At 42.5% G+C, this 24,502-nt stretch overlaps 2 protein-coding genes across 5 annotated transcripts in view; one reads left to right on the forward strand and one right to left on the reverse strand.

The window, feature by feature from the left end:
• KCMF1 (potassium channel modulatory factor 1) overlaps positions 1 to 9,060 on the forward strand; it is a 55,133-nt gene extending 46,073 nt beyond the window's left edge. For 2 of the 3 annotated variants that reach the window (XM_072360484.1, XM_072360486.1), the window contains exons 5-7: positions 154 to 331; positions 5,625 to 5,907; positions 6,847 to 9,060. In XM_072360484.1, coding sequence (XP_072216585.1) covers positions 154 to 331; positions 5,625 to 5,907; positions 6,847 to 7,108 — 723 coding nt within the window. In that variant the 3' untranslated portion in view covers positions 7,109 to 9,060. The remainder of the gene's footprint in view (positions 1 to 153; positions 332 to 5,624; positions 5,908 to 6,846) is intronic. The other variant, XM_072360485.1, reaches the window with a different exon arrangement.
• Positions 9,061 to 13,259: 4,199 nt separating this feature from the next.
• The window catches only part of LOC140264654 (protein Hook homolog 3), an 83,767-nt gene continuing 72,524 nt past the window's right edge, over positions 13,260 to 24,502 (reverse strand). Inside the window, exons 23-24 of one of the 2 annotated variants that reach the window (XM_072360563.1) lie at positions 23,535 to 23,801; positions 13,260 to 15,869 (exon numbers count right to left, since the gene is read on the reverse strand). In XM_072360563.1, the coding sequence (XP_072216664.1) occupies positions 23,661 to 23,801 (141 nt within the window). In that variant the 3' untranslated portion in view covers positions 13,260 to 15,869; positions 23,535 to 23,660. Of the gene's footprint in view, positions 15,870 to 20,843; positions 23,802 to 24,502 lie in introns of those variants that run through there. The other variant, XM_072360564.1, reaches the window with a different exon arrangement.

Consider the following 24,502-nt stretch of genomic DNA (forward strand, 5'->3'; position numbering starts at 1 on the left):
CCACCTTGTATCCTAACTACAGCACATCTCAGCTATGCTCTAGAAGTTGGAGCTTTCATTTAGGAACAGTGTACTCTGGAGTATTTTATACAGCAAGTATTCTAGTCATTTAATAACCAATGCCAAGTACTTCTGTTTTCTTAACTTGTTTATTATGATGAATCCAGTGGTGTTCGGCATGTACGTCGAATGTTTCACCCAGGTCGGGGATTGGGGGGCCCTCGTGCACGTAGATCAAACATGCACTTTACTACCAGTTCCCCTGGAGGGCTTTCATCTTCTCAGAGTTCGTATTCTCCAAGCAATAGAGAAGCCATGGATCCTATAGCTGGTAAGAGCTGTACCTGTGGATTTTACCCTCCTTATGCAAAGGGAGCAAAATCCAGTGTGATAGTGCTTGCTTTGTTTTTTGTTGTGCTGAAACTGCAATTGTGGTACATGTAGGTGTGACTGGCTGTGTGTTGATGAACAGTTTTCTGGCCTGTGGTCTTCTGAATCTGAAGTCACTGCCCTGGAGATGGTGCTTTTAATTCTAGAGTGCAAGCTATACTCCCAAAACTTGTTATTTACAGGCACTGTTTACTTTAACTTAGCTGTGATTGTGTCCAGCTTCTATTAACTACTTTAGTGTATGTCATCCTGATTTGTTGTGAGTATGAAAGTGTTTATGGACAAGATTTTCTGTCTCAATTTGTTTTTGTACAAGCTGTATACTCTGAAGGTGAAATTAAGTGAATATTATAAACAGACATTGAAAATACATTCAAATTGCATTCAAGCTTTACAAAAGCAGACTTTTGACCATGCCTGTGTCAAGGAAACATCAGAACTGTCATAATCTACCTTCAGATGTTCAGTAGGCATAGTGTGTAAACTGGAACTTCCTGCTTCAAGATTATGACTTTTTCAGAGGGTAGCCATCCAGATTAATTAACCATTACACCTGAAAGATGTGCCTGCTTAAATGTAATCTCCTGGCCTTCCTTCTACTGGTTCTAGTAGTCTCCTGGCTCTCTGTGACCTGAAAGAGCATCCTGGCAAAAGAGGGGAAGTTGAATGAGATCATGCTCAGAGGGCTCAGAGCGCATCATCACAGTATTCCAGTATTTAAGGGACAGCTACAAAGAAGACAGAGGCTCTCTTCTCAAGGAGCCATGTGGAAGAACAGGGGCCAGCAAGAACAGGATGCACCAGGGAAGTTTAATCTTGATAAAAGAAAACAATAAATTTTTGCAGGGGGAGCCATCAGTTGCTGGAACAGGCTCCCCAGTGATGTGGCTGAATCTCTTTATTTTCAAGATGGTAGGGGACAGTATGGTACATAATCTTATCTAGGCTCTCTTTTCCCATGAAAAGTTGGATGTTATGGTTGAGGTCCCTTTCGTTCTGGGCTGTTATATGATTTTGTGAGGTTCCTGAAGGATCTGAGAAGAACTAGAGTTCATCCAAGAAGGGAAGATGTTTGTAGATCATTATTCTGTGATCTTGGAGTGCAAGACCTCTTGGAGTGTATATTGCTCTGAAAGTAATGCAGCCCACTTATTTAATGAAACTATGACAGATAAGGAGCACGATAACACTATTTAACAGAACAAAATTTTAGCTACAAAACATTTTTTTTCAACATAGTCACCACTAATAGCTATGCATTTCAGTAATGAGCAAGAGCCTGCATGCTGTGCTCATTAAAAATCCACACAAGTGGATATGATCCACTGTTTCTCAGCTGCTGTCACAGTGCTGCTGGTAAGAAAAAGTTGCCTCCACAGTCTGTCTCTCATTGGCCTTAACAGATAGAAGTCAAAAAGGGACAAATTTGGACTATACAGTGGGTGTTGTAGGGCAGTCAAGCTGAGATTCGTAATGTGCTCTGTGGTCTTGAAACTGCTTTAGGGCCTGGTGGTAATGTGTTGCAGAACAAAGGCAGTCTATTCTCTGATGTGACTCTGGATATTCTGGCCTTCAGCTTAGTCAGTGTTGGGATTTAGTGTTCAGAGCAGATGGTTTGTTCCAGTTCCAGGAAGTCCAGAAGAATCACAGAATCACAACATCTCAGGGGTTGGAAGGGACCTCCAGAGACTGAGTCCAACCCCTCTGCCAAAGCAGGTTCCCTATACCAGGTCACAGAGGTGGGCATCCAGGTGGGTGTTGAATATCTCCTGAGGAAGAGACTCCACAACCCCCCTGGGCAGCCTGTTCCAGTGTTCCATCACCCTCACTGTAAACAAGTTCTTGTGCACATCTGTGCAGAGCTTCCTATGCTCCAGTTTCTGGCCATTTCCTCTTGTCCTGTCTTCACACACTGCTGAAAAGAGTCTGGCCTCGCCACTTTGCCCCCAACACCTCAGATATTTATAGACCTGGATCAGGTCCCCTCACAGCCTTCTTTTCTCAAGGCTAAACAGACCCAGCTCACTTAGCCTTTCTTCATAGGGGAGATGCTCCAGGCCCTTCACCATCTTTGTGGCCCTCCGCTGGACTCTTTCCAAGAGATCCCTGTCTTTTTTGTACTTGGAAGCCCAGAACTGGACACAGTATTCCAGATGAGGCCTCACCAGGGCAGAGTAGAGGGGGAGGATCACCTCCCTCGACCTGCTGGCCATGCTCTTTTTAATGCACCCCAGTATGCCATTGGCCTTTGTGGCTACAAGGGCACACTGCTGGCTCATGGCCAACCTGTCATCCACCAGGATGCACCAGTCCCTCTCTGCAGAGCTCCTCTCCAGCAGGTCGTCCCCCAGCCTGTACCTGCATGCAGTTATTCCTCCCTAGGTACAAGACTCTGTGATTGCTTTTTTTAAACCTCATCTGGTTTCTTACTGCCCAGCTCTCCAGCCTGTCCAGGTCTCACTGAATGGCAGCACAGCCCTCAGGTGTGTCAGTCAATCCTCTGCCAGTCAGACAGTTCTCAACCCACCTCACTGTCCGCTCATCTATCCCACACTTCCTCTGCTTTGTTACAAGGATGTCATGGGAGACAGTATCAAGTGCCTTGCTGAAATCAAGGTAGACTACTTCCACTGCTCTCCTCCCATCCACCCAGCCAGTGACAATGTCACAGAAGGCTGCCAGGTTGGTTGAGCACGACCTCCCCTTGATGAACCCATGCTGACTACTCCTGATAACTTCCTTTTCTTCCAGTTGTCCAGAGGAGGCATCCAGCACAAGCTGTCCCATCACCTTTCCAGGGACAGAGGTGAGGCTGACTGTAATTACCCAGATCTTCCTTCTTGCCCTTTTTGAAGACTGGAGTGACATAGGCTGTCCTCCAGTCAGGCACCTCCCCTACTCTCCAAGACCTCTCAAAGATGATAAGAGAGCAGTTCAGCAATCACCTCCATCTGCTCCCTCAGCGCCTGTAGATGCACCCCGTCAGGTCCCATGGATTTATAAACACTGGTGTTGCCTAGGTGCTCATGAGCCACCTCTTGACTAAAGGGACGTCTTCCATTCCCCAAACCCTCTCACTAACCTCCAGGGTCTGGGATTCCTGAGGGAGAGCTTTTCCACTGAAGACAGAATGAGCTCTTTGTTGTCCCAAACAACAGCACATGTTACTTTACCCACTGAGGGCTGCACCTCGAGCATTCTCTTTGATGGGGAACTCACATCATCACTTTGTGGGCTGCCATTTTGACTCAAGGCCCATAATGGTGACACCGCATCCCATCACCAAGTAATGATGTGATCCAGGAAATGGTCATCTTCAGCCTTGTATTGGTTCAGTAGATCCTGACTTGTTCTTTTTGTTCCTCTATGAGCAGCCACGGGACCCACCTGCTGCAGACTTTGTGATATTCCAATGTGCCACCACTGCCTACAATGTGCTGAGACTGATATTCAGCTCTGAACACAGCTCCCTTGTTGTAACCTGCTGACTTACAGGGATGAGCTGATTGAGGCAGTCCTCATTTTGTGGTGTGACAGCAATCCTGAATGCGTCTTGTCTTTCACATTACCATTGCCACTGCTGAAAAACACCACCCACTGCCTCACTGTGATCACATCTTCTGTTTGATCTTCATAAATGTTCACCAAGTGTCAGCTTATGTCAGTGGATGCTGTTTTTCCCATATGGAAGAATTCAGTGACACACCTTTTGCTTCATTCACACTTCTATGTCAGACTGCCCTTCTGCTGTCATCTGTCACCCAGAACAAAACATAATGGAATACAGCTGGGCAGGTTCAACCTCTGCTGCCATATTGCCAACATCTGCCCTCTGGCACTGTGGAGTGACAGAATAGGAAGCATTACTTTTGGGGCAGCCTTCATAGTTCAGTCCAGGTAAATGTGGAGTGTCTGCTGATGCTTGTCAGTAACCTCAGCAGGATGAAATAGTATTCTTCTGAACTTTTTCCAGTCAACACTGTGTTTTTGCTTTCAAGGTTCAGTTGTTGTCATCTCTGGTTGGTTGTCATCTCTTTCCAAGCCTTTATCTGAAGCTCTCATCTTTCAAGAATTGCTAGCCATTAAACATAACCTTATACTTAATGTAAAGTGAGAATAAATTGGTCTATTTGTTGTCTGATAGTTTGATATGTCTTCTTTTTAGTTAAATGATGAGCTGAGAAGATGACTAGAAGTTTTCTGTTTGAAAATAATGAAACTTAGAGCATCTGCTACATTCTCATGTTTTCTTTTTCTCTTTGTGACACTTGTCTATTGATTAATATTGAATTAAAGACTTAGACCTAATAGTGCTGGTTTAGAAACAAAAACAAAAAGCAAAACTTGGCCATCCTGAGGTTCTGACATAGCAAACAACTGAATTTTTCTGTAGTCCTCCCATGAAAGACTTATTTAAAAGCATTATTTTTTTGTTAGTGCAATGGAAGGAAAGCTATTTTGGGTTGTACATACCAATGATAACCCTGTAGCATGGAGGAGGTGGCAATATTGCCCCTTTCTCCCCCCCTCCCGTCCTCTGCTGTTGCATCACCAGAGAGATTCTGCAGTGACCCCCTGAGCAATAATTTACTGTTGGTTTTAATCTGAGAGAGTTCTTTGTGCATATTTGCTACAAACATCCCACCACTGAAAGGAAGACTTACAGTTTTACTCCAGTTTTTTTTTTACTTTACAGTTTTACAATACTTTACTATTGCTGGGCCTTCCCCCCCACTTTGGGAGAAGTAGGCATTGGTTTTGTGAGGCAGATCTTGAATAAGTTCTCATAACAAAGTAATTTTTACTAAATGGTATAAGTGATGGCATGGTATTTCTTTTGCAGAGTGCATCTTCCCTTTGGGTTGATAGGATGGTAAAACCTGTGTTTTAGGGGCATGTTTGTTAAAAAGAAAAGCCAAAATGAAGTATTTTCCCGGTCAGTTGCTGTGTTGTGATGTGACGCTTCAGAAGATTGCAGCAGAAGACATCATTTGTCAGACGTTCTGTATAGATTGTCTGTCCTGTTATAACAAATCCACATCCTTCTTGCTCTTTGTAACACTGAATGCTGAGACTTTCTAGGAGAGTTTCATGAGCTTTCTGACATAATTTGTACTTTGTTTCCATTGATGGAAAAAAATGAATTGATGCCCTGGAATTCAGGGTGTATTCATTCTGTTGTGTAATACTCACTTAAGATATTTCATCACAGAAACTTTTCTCTTCTCTGGCAGAGCTTTTATCTCAGTTATCAGGCGTGAGGCGTTCTGCAGGAGGACAGATCAATTCCTCTAGCCCTTCTGCTTCTCAGTTACAGCAGCTGCAGATGCAACTGCAGTTGGAACGGCAACATGCACAAGCAGCGAGACAACAACTGGAGACTGCACGCAATGCAACTAGACGCACCAACACGATCAATGTCAACGCCACTATTACACAATCTGCAACAACAACCAACACATCTAACACGGAAAACAGTCAGCAGACTATCCAGAATTCCCAGTTTCTTCTTACAAGGTGACTTGTTCTGTCTACTTTCTTCAGTATATCTCTCTTATCATTACACTCTTTCTTGGTCCTGCTGGAGTCAGAGTACAGTGAAACTATTACAGTGGAACTTTGTGATTGTAAGAAACGTGCTTGGGGGTTTTCCACTTGTTTTTATATGCAATTGGGTGTTCGTGTTTGAAGGCGTAAAATGTTCATTAGAACTTGTGTAATTGACATTTCTAGTAGTAATTTGATATCCAAGAGTAGCAGTTCGTAGGTGACCTGAAGGGAATTACTCTGCTTTTGGAAAGCCAAATTTGAGAGCTGGCTGCAGAAATGTCCTTTAGTGCCCTAAAGGTTGCAGAAAGAAGAGAGTCTCACAGCTGCATTGTGTATTTTCTTTCTGCACCTGGGAATGTATTTAAGAGGTGAATGTATTTAAACAGTTAGGTGTGAGTATGGATTTCTGCAGGCCTTAAAAAGAAGGCTAGTTTTGAGTTCTGGCTGCTTAAGCTACCCCAGGCAGGGGACTTCTGTCAGATCCCTCATCAAATCTCTTAACGTAGTCTGCTTTGTTTGGACGGTGAATATTGTATTGTTGGGTGGGAATCCGTAGGTAGCACACACAGAGCGATGTATTCTGCGGCATATGTAAACCTAGAAGTTGACCTGGCCCCTAATGGCTATGTGGGAAATGCCATCAACCCTCCCTAAAGGACTCCTTTAAGGAGCAGGGACTCTTGTGTGTAGTTTTGTATTTTCCTTCATCTTTAGGCTGCGTTCCGGTGAAGGCTGTTGACGGGGCAGGGGGTTGTTTGCCAGAGGTGTGCAGAGCCGTGTGTGTGGGAAGGCCAACAGCGGTGTCCTGAGGGATGGGATTCTGAGGGCCTTCCAGCACGTGTCAAAGTGTTGTCAGAGGAGCGGGCTCTCACCGACTGCCTGTCTCCTTTTCCTGCTGCCATACAGGTTGAATGATCCGAAGATGTCGGAAGCAGAGCGTCAGTCAATGGAAAGCGAGCGGGCGGACCGCAGCCTGTTTGTTCAAGAGCTTCTACTGTCCACTTTGATGCAAGAAGAAAGTTCCTCCTCAGATGAGGATGAGAGGGGGGAGATTGCCGATTTTGGTGCTATGGGCTGTGTAGATATTATGCCTCTAGATGTTGCTTTAGAAAACCTAAATTTAAAAGAGAGTAATAAAGGAAACGAGCCTCCTCCACCTCCTCTTTGATGACATCCCACTTTGCAGACAATGTCCTCTGTGCTGTATTTGCCAATGAAAGTGGACAACAACTATCTTGGGTTTGTTTTGGTGATTGTAATTTCAGGTCTGTCACTCTTGTTACGTTGTGTACATTAAAAAGAAAGAGAGAAAAGATATATATGATAATCATTTCCACTTAACTAATTTTTACTTCTAGCAGGTAAATGTAGGTTGCGGTGCGGAGCAAAAGGCTCTGTGTCCTGTACCTTGACATGCAAAAGGCTCTCCTAATACTCCACATTCAAACTGAAGAGGAAAAAAAAAACAAAAACAACACAAAAATGAAAAATCTCTAATGAAGCTGCTGTGTGTATTTATGAATATTAATGAATAAAAAATGCTTGGATGGTTTACCTTAACTACTGCATGACGTTTTTTGCAGCGTGCATGAGTTTTAGTGACCTTGTCATTTAAAGATTTTAAATACAAGGAAGTAAAACTATGAAACCCAAAGCTGTCCCATCATTCAGAGGTTACTCAACAAAAAGGTTAAGCGTGGTCCACAGCCGCAAAGTAGATTTTGAATAATACCTGACCCAATGGCATCTTACGTGCTGTTCCCGCACAGGATGGAAGCTGCAATGGGTCGTACTGTCGTGAGCAGGGTGTGGCATTGTGCTGTGTTCTCATCACTTTGTTGCCCTGTCGGCCATCATGCAGCATGGAGCTGAACTGCGTTAGTATGCATCTGTAGGAGGCAAAACAATAAGGGCCACTGCTGGAAGCTACTGCAGAGGGCTTTGTGTGCCCCGAAATCAAACGGTGTTCGCTTTTTGTTTAAAGTTTGTTTTTTGTGGTTGTTAATTTCCTTATTGTTAAACATGTTTTGTTCAGGTGTAGATGATTGATATATTCACTGTGGTTTTGAAAGGGGAGGGAAAAAAAAAAAAAAAAAAAAAAAAAAAAGGTTAACCTGGATCATGTTGTCTTAGTTTAAAAAGCCTTTCACAGCCTGGCTCATGTTTTCAGTTATTTATGTATTTGCTTCATAGTTTGCAGAGACCTGGTAGTATCAGGAGAGCTTGAGGATTTGGATCCCCGGATTGCAAAGAAATTATTACTGCTAACTTCAGCACCTTCTATTTATTGTTTATTTCGGTTACTTTTGCTGGTGTAAAAGAAAAAAAACAAAAACAGAAAAACAACACAAAAAAAACGAAGTTTTAATAGCCTTTTAGTGGAATTGTGCCACCTGTATGCCTATAACGCTCACCTTCCCAGCTTCAACAAAAAGAAAGCACAGTGTTCTATGCATCTGCGTCTGTAATGGCACCGAGGCAGGGACAGGAAGAGTGTGTTTGGTTTCGGCTTGCTTTCCTGTTTTGTTTTGTTTGTTTCTCTAAACGTAAAGTTAGGATGGTAAGAACAGAAGTGCACACAGCTTCCGATACTTAAAAAAAAACAACACAAACCAACAATGAAGAAAGCCCAGGCTTATCTTATGATGGTGTCTTCCCAGACTTTCTCACCTCCCCCCTCCCTCTCTTGTCTGTCCACCCATCTCTGCAGCGCTGCTAGCATTAGAGTAAACATACAGATGTGAACGCCGGGCCGTGTTCTCAGCAGAACTGCGACATGTGTGCTAACCCCAACCTGCTGCAGCAAAAGAAGCATCCCCCCAACACTGACTTCAACTCACCTTTTTTTTTGTTGTTGTTTTTTGTAAATCCTCAAATCCTGATTGTTCCCCCCTAGAGAAGTACGAGCTTTGCTTCCTTCTAGTCTCTGCAAAAGAAAAGTGTCTCAAGGGAAACTTTTACCTGCGGACTCTGGTTATCCCTAAGGTTACCCCGACTTTATTTTATTTTTTGATTGATTGTTGAGGATTTTCAAAAGATTTTCGAGCTGTAGTCTTTACAACCACATCTTCTGCACATTACAGTAAGACACACGGTTCAATAAAGCATTTTCAAGACTGTTGTTGGGTTGATTTTCTTTGATGCTTTATGCAGACGGTTCTGCTCCGGAATTTTCTGTAGCCATCCTTAATTGTGGCTGTACACAAAGTCAGTTCATGTAGAAGTGCTGGGGATTGGCAACTCGCACTGTGGCAGATGAAGAAGGCTGCAATCCCAGCCTGCCCGCAGGTAGGTGGATCCAACTTTGCATCAGAGAAAGACAAATAGGTGTAGAGCAGACTCTCCTCAGCGTGAACCCTGACTGCATCTGTTCACGTTGCCGTCGTTTCTGAACTCTGCTTAGGGGATGCAAACCAATACCATCCGTGTTCAGAAGCAGAGCATATGGTGACTTGCAGTTAAAGGTATGCTTAGGCATTGCCCATAACCAGTGGGTTAGAAGAAAACAGTTTCAGTCACTCCTCGCCATCTCAGGCCAGAGAGTATGCTTGGAGTCCAGTGGAGCCCGTATGTGTGCTCACCCATCACTATCATGCATAGACCCCTTATTTCTGAATTGCAGTGAGATGGATTTGAAGGGTGGGCGTTCCAGTGAGTAGAGAATTGGTTGGAAGGCTGCAGCCAGAGTGTTGCTGTGGTCAGTAGCTCTGTGTCCAGGTGGAGGCTGGTGATGAGTGGCATTTGCCAGGGGTTTGTCCTGGGACCAGCGCTCTTTGGCATTTCTATCGGTGATGTGGATTGAGTGCACCCTCAGCAAGTTTGCTGATGGCTCCATGATGAGCAATAACACTTGACATGGTAGAAGGGCTGCTATCTGGAGGGACCCAGGTGTAGTTAAACGAGGCCGAGTGCAATGTGCTGCACTTGTGCTGAGGCAGTCCCAGAGATGAGTGTGAACTGGGGAAGCTCATTAGGAGCAGCCCTGCCAAGAAGGACCTGGGAGTCTGAAACTTTGACATGAGCCAGCAGAGTGTGCTTGTGGCCCAGAAGGCCTGGGCTGCATCAGCAGAGGGGTGGCAGCAGGGAGAGGAAGGGGATTGTCCCTCTCTGCCCTTGTGAGGCCTCACTTGAGTACTTCATCCAGATCTGGGGCCCCCAATATGGGAAAGATGCGGAGCTTTTGGAGATTGCCCAAAGTAGGCCACGAAGATGCTCCTTGAGCTTCAGCACCTCCCCTCTGAATACAGGCTGAGGGAGCTGGGCTTGTTCAGCCTGGAGAAGGATGTGAGGAGACCTCACTGGCAGCCTTCCACTATTTAAAAAGAGATTATAAACATGAAGAAAATCAACTTTTTACATGGGTTTATAGTGATAGGACAAAGGGGAATGGTTTCAATTAAAGGAGGCAAGATTTAGATGAGGTGTCAGGGCAGCTTTCAACTCAGAGGGTGGTGAAGTGCTGCAGCAGGCTGCCCAGAGAGGTGGATGCCCCATCCCTGAAGGTGTTTAAGGCCAGGTTGGATGGGGCCCTGGACAACCTGACCTAGTACTTGGTATAGCGGTTGGCAGCCCTGCCTGCAGCTGGGATCTGGAACCTGATAATCCTTGGGGTCCCTTCTACAAACTGGTGGAAATGCTCACTAAAGTTTTGAGTGAACATGTGCTTCCTTACAGTGCAGCTTTGTAATCTGGGCAGCAGCACCTTGCTGGGCCAGGCCAAGTTGTGCCTGTGCCACTGCACTAAGCTTTCAGCAGTGGCACACAGCATCCCTCACACTGCTGGCAAGGAACCAGCTCATCTAGATGCTGGTCTGGAGCAAGCAAGACTGCAGATGAGTGCATCTGGGGCAGGTGGAGGGCATTTCCATTACCAATGTAGACAGCAGCTGAGATACGTAGGCTTATTTTATGGTGCAAGGGGAGCAAGTCAGCAAGCTGTGTCTGATGGCAGCTTGGAGTTCCGCCATCTTCTAATCAGGACGTGTTCTAAACTCCCATGACCTGCTTTAATCAAGAGCGTTTTGTTTTGTTTCAGTTTTCTGTTTTTTGTTTTTTGTTTGTTTGTTTGTTTGTTTTTAAATCTGTGGTACAATGTCAAAGAAAGACATTTACACAACACAGCATGACAAACAGAATGAAAACATGTTTTAGCTTCCCATCCACCTCCTCTTTAACTTTGCCAGCAAAGTGCTGACTGCCTTCACTAACCCCTGGGGGCTGGGGTGTGGGGTTGGTGATGTGGGCTGTTTTGGAGATGGCTCAAGTGTTCTGGGGAAGGAGCTGGGCTTCCTTCCTCTCTGCTCTCCAGCTCTGCAAAGCCTTTCCTGTAGACATGGAGTCGTGTTCTAAGCAACTTCTGAACTTGATGCCGTAAGCGCATGTCATCGGTGCAGGCATTTTGCGGTGCAGAGGTGTTTCCCTGTGAGGAAAGAAGTGAAGGGGGTGCCCTGCTACCTCTCCAGTCCTTTACCCTGGCCCATCTGAGCTTTGTTTCATGCAGCTGACTCCAACTCATTTTGTCCTCAAAGGCTGTTGGGGAAATGCAAAAGGAGAAATGTAAAGGAAAAGTGTAGCTGCTGGCTCGAGTTTTCACCAAAGGTCTTACACCTCCAGCCAGCTGCCATTGTCAAGAAAACATTATCTAGCATGGCCTTGCAATCACATCTGCCAGCTCCTCAGCACTCGTAGGGTACACCCCATCAGGACCCGTGGCACAATTTGCTCAATCTCCTGACCTGATCCTCTTCCAGCAAAGATACATCTTCCTTTCTCCAGCCCTTCAGACTGGCCTCTGGAACCAAGGATTCCTGAGGGTCAATCTTGTCGAGGCAAAGAAAGTATCTCACCCCTTTCCCTGTTTTAGCAGGTCCTTCTTCAGTAATGGGCCCATGTTTTCCCCAGTGTACCTTCTGTCATAGATGTAGTGTGACAAGCTCTTCTTGCCTTCCCTCACTAGACTCAGTTCCAAATGGGTTTTAGCCCTCCTAACTCCAGCCCTGGATGCTCTGTGCTCCTTCCATCTTACCTTTCCTTACTTCCACCCTCTGGGCACTTTTTTTTTGGTGTCTGAGTCCAGCCGAGCGATCTTTGCTTGTTCATGCAGATCTCCTGACATTTTTGCCTGACTTCTCACTCATGGGGATGCAGTGCTCTTAGATGAGATGATCCTTGATCATTAAAGAACTTTCTCGCGCCCCTCATTCCTCCAGGGCTTCAACCCACATAACTTTACCAAGCAACTCTTTGAAAAGCCAGATCCTGGGCCATGAGCTTTCTGTGCACTCTCCTCCAGGGGATCATGAACTCCACTACATCACGACTACAGCCAAGTCTGCCTTTGACCTTCACATCTCCAAGAAACCTTGCAGTGGTCACACACAGCACCTCTGCTGTCAGCCCAGTCCATGATGAGGCTCTAACAGCTCTCTGCCTCCAGCTCACACTGCCCAAGGCTCAGGAAAGCTGGACTCCACTTTGGGGGCTTGTCTCCTTTCCCCTGCGTCCAGCCCTTCATCCAGTGCCCCTACCCTCACCAGTGGTCTTTCTCCCTTGCTGCAGCGCAAGGACCAACCTGTTGCTGTTGCAGGAGGCTTCAGGGTCTCTGCATATTCTTCTCAGCCTCAGCATCACACATGATGGGCCCCATCTCTCTTGCTAGCTGTTGTCCTCCATTTTGCAATCAATATTCAGTCACATCCAACACTGCTTGCCTGGTCCCCCTTCCTCAGCACTCCCACCCTGAAGAGCTAGGCTGTTTATTAATGCAAAAGGGAAGGATAATTGTTCCCATCCACATCAGCAGAGAGTTTTGTTTTGTTTTTTTTTTTTTTTCCATGCTTTGTTATCTCTAGAGCTAAACTTCCATCAGCAAGACAAAGTCCTGTTACATCAGCAGGTCAGCCTTGGTCTTCCCAGAAGCAAAGCATGCAGGTAGTTTGTTCTGCAGTGGCTGACTGTAAGTGCTCTTCAAAGGCAAAGGCCACATTATCCGCATTCTTCCCACTCTGCTGAGGTCCATGCTAAGCACTGAGTATAAAGGTTGCTACCAGCACCCGTCATCACTTACTGCAAACACCACTTCAGTAACTTGATCATGAACTGTGTGCTGGCCTCAGTTTCAGTAACTCAGTACCAAAGAAAGGCAAAACAAGCACTTTTATTTTATATAAGCCTTTATTTACAACTTGTTTAACAACTGTACACTCTTCTGTAACCTTGGAAGCATTAGTGTATTTGACTGGGAAAAAATATTAAACCTTTTGATTCTAATGACCATTACCAGGTATTTCTGTTTTTGTTTTGTTTTTGTTCTTTTTGTTCTATGTACAAATATGTATATTAATACTGCTACCATGACAATCTGGTAGTTACACAACTCATAGATGAACCGAAATGGGAAATTTATGCTTTGACACTCTACAAATCCATTACTTTACAGAAAATATGTCACTGTCAACTTCACAAACAGTTACTTTGATAATTGGTCAACACTTAATTTGGGACTGTCAAACAAGCTGCTATGAAGGAAGTAGAAGAGTTTCTACACAGTGTAAATGAAGTTAGTACACCAGAGACGTGCTGGAGCTCCCCTCTGAGCTGCAGGCTCGCGGTCACGGCAGAGTCATGGCACCACTCCATCAGCTGAACGCTGAGAGCCACCTCACGCTTCAGTGAACTCCAACACGCCTTGTCAAGCTAAACACAGTTACATATAAATGTCTTCAGGCTCAAGAACAACTGATATGTAGTTTCTAACTGCACAGACCACATGGAGAAATGAGGTACAGCTTAGCTTCAGCTTGGGACGCCCTTGCAGGCAGGTGTGACAAACAGCTATCCCCGCACACCCTGCGCAGGGCTGCCCCGGCCCCGCACCCAGCTTGGCCTGGAGAAGGGCGTGCCCAACAGAAGCTGCGCTGGCGATGGGAAACAAACTATGCCTCACACACAACAGAAAGGAGGTTTTTCTATAAAGCTTGCCCTGACACAGAATGAGGGATTGACGGCTAGGACCTGGAGAGATGAAAACTCTTAAGCTCTGCTAGGCTCAGTCTGATGGAAGTGCCGCTGGCACCGCTGCAGGAATGCATGACACGTCACAGCCCTGATCTGTCCTGCAGGTCACATCAGACGTCACTGCCCCAGGTCCCGGTGGACCAGGAAAGACATATCCCCATGTGGGAGTCCCGCTGGGCTGTCAGCCGCAGGCTCCCGGTCTCCTATGGTGTCTGGCATGGAACCCGGCACACACTTCTCACTGGGATCCTCATGCTGGCCCTCCGACTCCTGCAGGGCCTGCTGCAGCCCAACTGGCTGTTCCCTGCTGAGGTGGCATGGGGACAAGCTCTGCCTGCTCTCCTGGCACGATGCCTCTGCTGCAGCGGGCACAGTGCCTGAGGGCCGAGCACCTCAGGTGTCCCAGCACAGGGGGCTGTGAGGGCCGAGCGCCTCAGGCGTCCCAATGTGGGGGCACGGCCTTTCAAGGCCCTGGGTGCCTGCAGGGGCTGACAGACACACCATGTCTCCAATATAGGGGTGCTCAGGTGGAAAACAGGGCTCACCGATACACTACTGCCTGAATAAGCAAAACTATTCCTGGAGTAAGCACATGCATATATTTTTGCAGGATTAAGATCCAAGTGAGCAAGAATGGGGTTTCTCAAGAACTGGACTTCAACCGAACAAACGTATGGTTTTCTTCGGATTCTTTTCAGATGCTGTGGAAGGCCCTGTGGGCTCATCCAACCCGTTACATGCTACGACTGCTACACAACAAACACCCTAACTTACACCACGACAGTACTCCCTTGCCTTCTGGCTCTTGCCAGTACTGGGCGTCCAGCACAGAACGAAGATACAGTAGTACAAATGTGCAGATATTTAAAAATATTAAATAAGCAGCTTTTAAAAATTAATAAAGGCAGCATGAAGCACTTTGAGTTATACCGTCTAAATATTGCAAAAATCTTATAGCTAAAATTCGTAATACAAAGAAACAGCCAAACTAGTGCAATTGGAAATGAAATAGCTAAGACTGCAATAATGAGAGGAAAAAAAGAATAGTACAGGTAAAATATAAACAACCCAAATTATAAACTGTCAAGGACAATCTGCATAATACTGAAAGTGTGGCCAGCTTTCGTGGTTATCCCCATTCACGTACTTTCCTTGGATTGTTTAACAATTGTACACAGAGTGGAAATAAGAAGTTTCTGAAAGAAACAGACAACACAGCTAAAATATATAGAGAAAAATACAACAGCCACAATCTACTGCGTATATACATAGTAAGGAAGCAGGCAGTATCTGTGAACACAGGACTGCACAGTCGTTTGCCTGTCTCAGAGTTTATCTGATGAACCTTGCTCGGCTTCCTAAGGAAGATGGGCTGGCCAAGCAGCCGCTCCTCCTGGTAACACACCTCCTTGGCTTCACTTTAAGTAAATTAAAAGATTCAAGGTATATCCTTTAAGGGTGCAGGTGCTTTAAAGTTTTAGGAGTCACCAAAAGGCATTTTTAGGAACTCGTTAAGACTAAACTTTTATAGTTCAGAGTATGCAAATGTTGCAGGAAGTCTGTGTGTTAATGCTGTTAATCAATCAGAATTAAATGGACAGACAGAAGTAAATGTAGAGCTGACAGTGCTCTGTCAGTTTGCAGAACGCCTCCTGTAGAGTTCTGAATACTGGATATCCGCTCTTTTAGTGCCATAGGAGACTTTTTGTGAAGAGAAAGAGAAAATGGAAGCGGGAAATGGGAAAGCCACTCCCCAAGATGGCAAGCTTCTCTGCAAGTAGATCTCCCTTTGAAATCAGATGCCCGTAAGTGCAGAACTGGTTAAGTTTTGGTTATGCAGTCTGGACAGAAAAGCAAGTCATGCACTGAACAGTCCCTGTTATAATAATGCTGCAGGTCATGCAACCACATCACTGCAAATAAAAGGATAAAGAAGAAAGTTAAAAAGCAGATAACATATCACCATTAAAAGAAAAAAAGAAAATAAAAACAAAAGGACAACAGAGAACAGATCAGGCATTTGTAAAGTAGCTCAGTAAGGCTGCCTCTCCTTACAGCTGTGCAAATTCATGGGGCAAACATCTTTTCTGGAGCAACTCTTAAATTAACAGGAAGTTTGTATGTCAGAACTGGAAAGAGAGACAACACAGAGACAAAACCTAAATTTAGATACAGTTCGTAAAATTTAGACCATTTTGAGTAAAGTCCTGCAGGACACCATTCTCAACTAACACAGCTATGCAAACTAAGGAGGCTCTTCTGGCATTCCTGCTGCTCTTAACTAGTTGGGGAAAAAAAAAAAAAAAAAAAAAAAAAAAAAAGCACAACACAGCATAAACAAACGTGAAATATGACAGTAAATTCCCTTAGCACAACCTGTTGCTTCTTCTTCATTGTGTCCAGACCAGGTCAGATAATTCTGCAGATGACCTGTTGTCAGAGGAGTGACTTTAATTTTCTTGGCAGTCCAAAATACTCTGGTTACAAATAACTGAAGGCTCGTTTCATTATCTTGGTGGATTATTTCTCAGAGGGACACTTCACTTCTGCGTTCAGCACAAATACGCATTAGCTCTACTTCATTACAAGTGGTCAATCAGTACCTTAGAACCTTCTCAACTTCTCTCATCCTGTGTTTTTTCTAATCATTGGGATGACTCCAGCACACTACAGCCTCAGAAAGGACAGGAGCTTCCCCTTTCTACCAGCCAGCTCTGGAGGCACCTATCAACACACCTTCCTAACCACACTGCTTATACAAAGCAAGTGTGATCCAAAAAAACCCAACCATACCTTATTTCTAAGCAACCATGCTTTTTCCTATTCAGTGTATGTCTGGAGTCTTAAGAGGGATCAGGTCTCCTAGCCAATTTATGTCTGCAACCAGTATTTTATAATACAGCCACCAAAGTAAGAAGTGCAACACAGCACCTTTACTTCTAGCACCAGATTCTTTCCAAATATTTCTGCCAAGCATCTACTTTAACTTAAGTTTTTCTTCCTGCAGATTTCTTAATGTTACTTCCTTGCTTCTACTACTAAGGTTTCTTTTTTCTTAGTACATGTATTCTTTCTACATTTTCTCCATATTATTTCCTTTAGACTTTTTAAAATGAGCCTCTTCTCCTCATATCATCTTCCAGAGCCAACACCACATTTTATTAATTCCTACAACTACAGAATACAACGTGAACTATAAACCCTAAGATGTGTGGCCTTATGTCATGCTTACTACTACTCAAAGATTTTACTAGTATTGTTAAATGCAAACTTTAAGTTCCCTCTCAAAACAACAGATACTCTCAAGAAGTAGGTTTATTCTCCTGGCTTCTAACCTCCGCTAAGGACTAAAACCTATGCTTTATAAAATCTGTATTATGTAAGGAATGCTTTATTCAAATCCAAATCAAAAAGTCTAATGTTTTTATCACAACTATAACTCTCTTTATATTACTCCATTTGGGATTCTCTTTTAAAATTCCACTCATTTTCATTACCATGCTTGTAATGCAAGCATGTTAACAAGCTAACAAATGGCCTTTATGTTAACTTTCTTATCTCTTGAGGTTAGGGATAATCTTTAGTGATTCAAGTTCTGCTTGGAGAACAACCCTCACACCAATTGAAATAGTTGCTCTTGCAGTATTTCAGATTTGTGCCACACCATGGCAGTTAGCAGCCCTTCAAAGTGCTGAAAAATGTTTGCTTTTGAGAATATTAAAATAACTGTTTTGCTTGTTCTGGAATGTAAGGCTCTAACATCATCTGACAGTAAAGAACCTCTCTAGTTTGAAGCAATGAACAAAGTCACCAAGAAGAAACACTGTCCCAACTGTCCTAGCAATGTTGTCCCAACTTTCCCACTTCTAGCAACATTTCTCATGTAATACGGCTCATTCTCTGAGATCCAACAGCAGCAAGAAAGTTTTATCTGATAGAAGGAATGGGTTTCAGTCTGAAATCAACACGCAGTGCTGCTGAGACTGAAGGATAAGCTAGCAGTTTTCAAAATGATCTTGTATATACACAGCAAACAGCACCCAAAGAAATCTTTGGTTTGCCACCTAAACCAACTAATGCAGGGATCTACTTCAGGACAATCCCATTACTTTGTTAAGGTGTAAAAGCAAAGATAAGAACATGGGCTATAATGAAGTAAACAGCAAAGTCATTCACCAACAACTGCTCTGGATGAGGACTTCCATCAGAGCATTTACGATAAGCTCCTACTGACCCACTACCCAAAATATCAAACCAGAATAACTTGTATGGGTAGCTGCTTGGCTATACTGCCAGGTGTTGTTACAATGTCTGGTGGGACTATTACATCTGTCAGGTTCTCTATGTAGAGAATATCTACAGAGATTCAGTCATTTTCAGTCTATATTCATCTACAAGTTCATGTATCAATTCATTTAATGAGCTGATGGATCCTAAAAATCATCTTTGTGGCCAAATACTGCAGTGAATTCACTAAGGCAGAGTCAAGCAGAAACAGAACAAGTCATCAGAATCTCCAAACACTGCAGTAAGATTGTCAGCTGAGAAAATCTACAGGAATTTGCTATACCAGATGAAAGAAGTCTGAGGTGGCTGTGTTTGATTATCACAGCTTCTATCTTAAATAAGGAAAGCCTCCAATGCTTTAATCAACCATGATTCAAAATTAATTAGAAAAATGAACAGCTCCAAGGGCTCAGGTTCCAATTCTTTACTTTTAAACTACCACCATAGAGCAAAACTATGAAAGACATACTGCAGCTACTAACAGGCTCTTTGTCTGAGCTTCCAGAGGGAAGAACCACCACCGTAGCAAACTAACAAAGTCAGCCATGCAATACAGTTTCCTCAGTTCCTTCAAAGTTACCAGCCTGTGATGTGGCTAGGATCCTACACAGAGCTCGGCAACTTCCTTCAGCCCACCCTCTGATAAATGATTTGGCTTGAAGCCATTCCAAGTGAACGAAAATCTCACTCCTTGCCATTTCTTGCTCCTATGCCAGCACACGCAGTATGTTGAGCCTACATGCTTCTCCTGATGAAAGGTACAAAGTAGGAAAGCAAAACCCTTGCCAGTAAATGAGAGAGTTGGATTGCTTTTACTTGGGAGGGGGACATGTCCAGGCTGCATGCAGTTTTTTGTGGCTCACAACTTCATCAAATTTCATACCTTTACAATCTTTACATTCAAACTGTGACATTTATAATGACCCACCTCTCCATTTTAACAGCACACTAAGTGTATCATACTGCCAGCAGCAGTTAATACTGTTGATCTGACCAAGGACTTCCAAAGAGGTTTTCCTTGTAAGCATGAGATTTCCTGAGATCACATATCAATCACAATCAATCTTTCAAACTATTCTGCAGGCAAAACCCTTGAAGTACAACTACTTGCTTTGCATCACTTAAGAGCCCTCCTGTCAAAGGAACCTCTTTTAGCTATTTATTTGCACAACACAGGTGAAGAAAATGCCTGCAAAGTTTGCCAACTGTTTTGGAGATGTCAAGACTTATCAACATTGTATTATTGCAAAACAAGAGTCCACACATTCCACATAATACACATGTGCAAATAAAAAACACAAGAAGTCAGCATTGCAGATCTGACTTTGAGTGCAAAAATAGCTCCCTCATCAATCCTTGCAAATTGACAGAACATCCAGGAAGATAAAAAAATCTGTAAAAATGAGTAAAATTCAGCAACCTTTTTGTTTCAGGGGAGGAAAAAAAAAATAAAAAAATAAAAAAATCCACATTCAGGACTGTCTTCAATCACGAACCAGAAGAAAATCAAGTGTTGAAATTAAAGTATTTTCCAGTCATCGTATCTTCAGAATACGTCAACATATCAAGCTAATTAAATGCACTAAAAACCATCCAGGAAGCTATGAAGTGGATAGTTTAATACAGTAGAGAACTGAGGAAAGGCAAAAGCTACTTGCACCTGTCAAAGCATCAAGGCCTTTAAAACTGACAAATCCATTTAAGTGTTCTTGACAGCCTGCACACAGCGCTTACTAGTAAGGTGACCATAAAGCAGCAGTAGGAATTGTCAATGGTTAATTCTCCCATACGCAATGAAAAAACTTATGGTGTTGCTTACACGAAAAGAAAGCCAAAAAGCACTGCAGAGCTGTTACTACCATCATCAGAAGAGCACAAGATCATCATTTGCTTATTTCCAAAGAGATACTGAAAAGCACCTTGTAGCCAATGCGGTATTTGCTTCATTTAAAAAAAAAAAAATACAGCTATGGGCTCTGACAGTTTTTTTCCCTTTGCACTGTGGGTGGGACTCACAACCCCTACATTAGATTACTCCAGTTGTCACTGCACTTGGAAAATACATGTTGTGATTCAAGTGGTTAAGTGATGCTGTAAGAAAGCTGAGCAATTTGAATGCTCTTTTGAAATGTCCGTTCATTTGTGCTAACAACTAATCACGGAAGTATGGAAAACAAACTGCACACACATTCTTTAAGACGAGAAACTACGCTTAAACTCTAAACAATGAATACCTTTATGTATTTAATTGATATCCTTTTATTTAATTGAAATCTCCCAAGAAGACTATTATGTCATATCCTCAGCACAGTACTTGGGAATTTATTCCTAGGAATTTTTCATCTGTTTTGCCACTGTCCTGGAGAACCCTTTTTCTTTAAGGCCACCTTGTAATTAGACAGGGCTTTCTTTTTTTTTGGCTTGCTACTGTAATACATCATGACAGCCTATACTGTTGTTTTAACAATTATCACTACAGTTTTGATGTCAACAGTCTACTGTCTCCAAACAAATCTTCCTGGAAGTTTCTTAGAAGTATATATTGTACTAAGACAACTTTTTTTTTTTTTTTTTTTTTTTTTTTTTTTTTTTTTTTTTTTGGGGTGGGGGGGAAGGGGGCTACACTCGTTCACTGAGGATACAAAATATGGACAGCATTCACTGATTCACTGCTAGCTCTTCTGTACAGGTGCTTTCTCCCTCAAGTCATACTCTGAGCCCTGATTTTTCAATAGCACAGTACTTCTAAAGCTACATAACCAGCAATATTTCTTAAGAACTGTCCATATTCAATGATCAAGAATCAACGTATGCAATAAACAATAAAAGGAAAATGCTAAGGAACAAACAATTGAATTCCACTGATGACCATTAAAAGACTGAACAAATAGCTCAATGGAACTGGATAGAAAGGAGATTATCTTTAGAAGTATGCCTGAAGAGTAGAAAAATAAGTAGGCAATCATGAAGAGAGGAAAGATGCCATGACTAAAAGCTAATGTACAAATACTGTTTAAAAGCTCTGCCATCTCCTAGCCATCAGAGGCATTTGTCTGTCATCAGGACTTTGGGGGCAAAGTGGTAAAATAGAAGTTAAAATAATAAAAGCAAGTAGTTTTATTCTAGTGCACAGATTGCATTTAAGTTGTGTTAGGCATGCATCTAATTAATAGCAACAACAAAAGAAATTTTCAGACAAATTTATAAGATAACACTTCCTGCTAAGTTCACGATATTTCTTTCTATCAAAAGGTTTGCTCTGGCAGTTTGATAACATTAAAATAAAGATGGAGTTTTAGCTATTATTGTGTTCTTCCTCTAGGTGATAAAAAAAAGCTGCACTCTCCAACAAGAATAAAAAATTCACTTTGCTCTGGTTCTTGCAGGAGACAAGTAAAAAGTTCAAGACTGAAAAAATGACTACAATGGACTGCACAAAAAAGATCAGTAAAAAGACTTCACGTGAACAGGGGTCACTTTGGCAAGTCATACCTAGGATTTCATGATTTACATAAGACTTTTTTGTCCTGCTAGCATTTGGCATCTCAGTAAGAGACACAAAAGGACAGAAATTGTTCTAAGCTGCCTTTACATCATTACTTTCCTGCACACAAGAACATACCTTTGCTGTCTCAGCTTCATCCTGCAAGTATAGCCCAGACTTCTCTTAAGTTGAACTAGTAAAGGGAATTATTAGAAAATTACTGTTTTTTTCCAAATGTGAAGCATAGAAGACAAATCTATATGCAGATAATAGACTTTCTACACTTTTGGTACAAAAGATAAAAAGATCTGGACTGAAGCTTTTTCTGATACATACTGAAAGCACTCTGAGCCTAGATTAAAACAGATGATGTACTTGAGGATATGAGTACCTGCAAGTGTCATTCACCTGTTCTTTACCCTTTAATCCAGATGTGCTTGTTTAGTGATGCTTTGCCCATGCCATTTATCTTGTGAATTAGTACAGTTCTTCAGACACTCAGTAAATTGTAGTATGGGTATTAATGAAAAAATGTCTCTACTGGGAAAGGCATTAAAATAAGCTAAAAGAATAAATACAGAAACCAGACAGCACACGGCATTAAGGTACAGTCTCTAAATTACAAATGTTTAAAATAAGATAATAATGTTTAAAATAAGAAAATAACTTCTCATCAATACTCAGCTCTTTTGTGTCTGACCAATCTTTGGAAAAAAAAATAAAACAAACAAAAAATAAAAAAAAAATGGATAGCCAGAGTACAGAATCACTCAAGGAAAAAGAAGAACTTTGTAGGATCAGGGTCTAAATTAATAATAGGAGCCACCATCCACCTGACTGGTCAATATGAAGTTAACAGAGAGTAACATACGATCAACCAGCTACACGCTAAGAAGGCAGCAAATCACAGCCAGCTTTCAGAAAAGTCAGCAACATGCTCACCTGAAGGCACTGGTACCATTAGTAAGGCAACAGATACAATTATACCCTGAATCAACATATTAAAAGCAAGTTGCTTAGCAGGGGATGACAACTGAAACAGAGTAACAGCATTAACTTAGGCCTCGATCCCCTATGTACTGCAAGTCCAAAGCAGAGAAGTTTTAATAAAAATGCCTTTTTCAAAATGGAAGATGCAGCAGCATATTAAAGCACTTCAAATATGTTTCAGGTTTTTTTTAATACTATGTATTATGCATATAGCTGATCGAGAAGAATGGGACAAACTATTTGAGAATATTCAGCTCTGCCAGCAAACATAACACCAGGAGATAAAAAAAAAAAAAAACTTAAAAAAAAAAGTCCTGCTTCCCTACTCAACACCAAAAACAAGAGGAAACTTTATATATAAGAGATTAATAATAATAATTTTAAAAAATGTCATTTTTTGTGGCCAATAAGTCTTTCAGATGCAAACATATTTTACAATAATATTACATACTAATTTTGCATTTTTGCTATGAGTTTTCAGTCTTTGAAGTAACTGGTTAGCACAATTCTAAAGGTCTAATTCCTTTCAAACAAAGGCAGTCTTGCAAAGTGTGACAACTCTTGTAGGCACAAATATATCAACTGTGACAGGAAATTTACACTGTTAGACAACCCATAGGAGGCTTTTCGTAAGAGACCAGGCTTCATATAAACTTACGAGGTTCCATTATTGTACAGCTAGATGTTTTCAAAACTTTGGCACATTCAGAAAAATGCAGAGAGAGAGAAAGAGAGAAAGGGAGAGACGGACTTCCAAAAACATAAGCAAAGGACTTTATAGAACAAGGAGAAATCATCATAAAATCTTTTACTGAACTGTAAAATAAAGGTGGTAAAAAGGGAAGAAGAGAAAAAATGCTGGTTCGTTTCCCTTGAATGTTGTCATTTGCAATAGATGTAGCCTGAATCACAGGGCAATTTTCTTTCTAGGGGCTAGGCTTCTCTACTTTGTAGTTGCCGGCTGGACATGACCAGGGTATGACCTCCTTGTGCTCGTGGCTTGCCTTTGTCTAGCCAGGAAGGACTGTCCTGAGCCTGTACTAGCCAGCCTGTCTTCTGCTGCTTTTTTATGCAGAGTCATCCCCTGTGGGAATAAAAACCAAAAACTTCTCAGAAACAAAAACCAACAAAAAACAAACAAAAAAACTTGACAACTTTATTCATTTATATATTCATTTATATTTTATCACCTCCACCAACAACACTAAGTTGTTCTGAATTTCAAACACAAAGCATTACATTTTTTAAGGGCATGACAAAAAGACATTCTTCCTGATCCTTTACAATGTCCTCAGTATTTTTTCCAATCACTGTCCAAATTTGGAGGAAGCTGTTGAGAAGCAGGTCCCTTGGATTCCCACATCTGACAATATGCTTTTCCACATAAGCACATAGTAACTGGACTTTTCAGAAGTGCCTCCCCTCATCACTCAGCCACCCCCTTTTGTATGCTGAACTAGAAGAATACTTCACTTTTTGAAAACAATGAAATTATTTTTATCTCTGCACCAGCTCATACAGCAGCAGCACATCTTGAAAGTGTGTTTCCAGAGGGAGCAAATGCAAGGAGAAAATGAGAGATGTGAGCTGTGTACAGAAGGCTAATTAGAAAAAGATGTACACAAAACCATCAACACTCATCTTGGCACTCAAGCCTGATTACTGAACACAACTCTTTATTCAGCCCTGTATTCTGCGCATCAGTGGTAGTAATGCAACAGATGTGGTCAAGGACACTAGCCACTTGAAAATCCCTTCAATATTTAAAGGATTCAAACACTTTGC

This window comes from Excalfactoria chinensis, chromosome Z (genome assembly GCF_039878825.1).
Source record: "Excalfactoria chinensis isolate bCotChi1 chromosome Z, bCotChi1.hap2, whole genome shotgun sequence".
Classification (NCBI taxonomy): Eukaryota; Metazoa; Chordata; class Aves; order Galliformes; family Phasianidae; genus Excalfactoria; species Excalfactoria chinensis.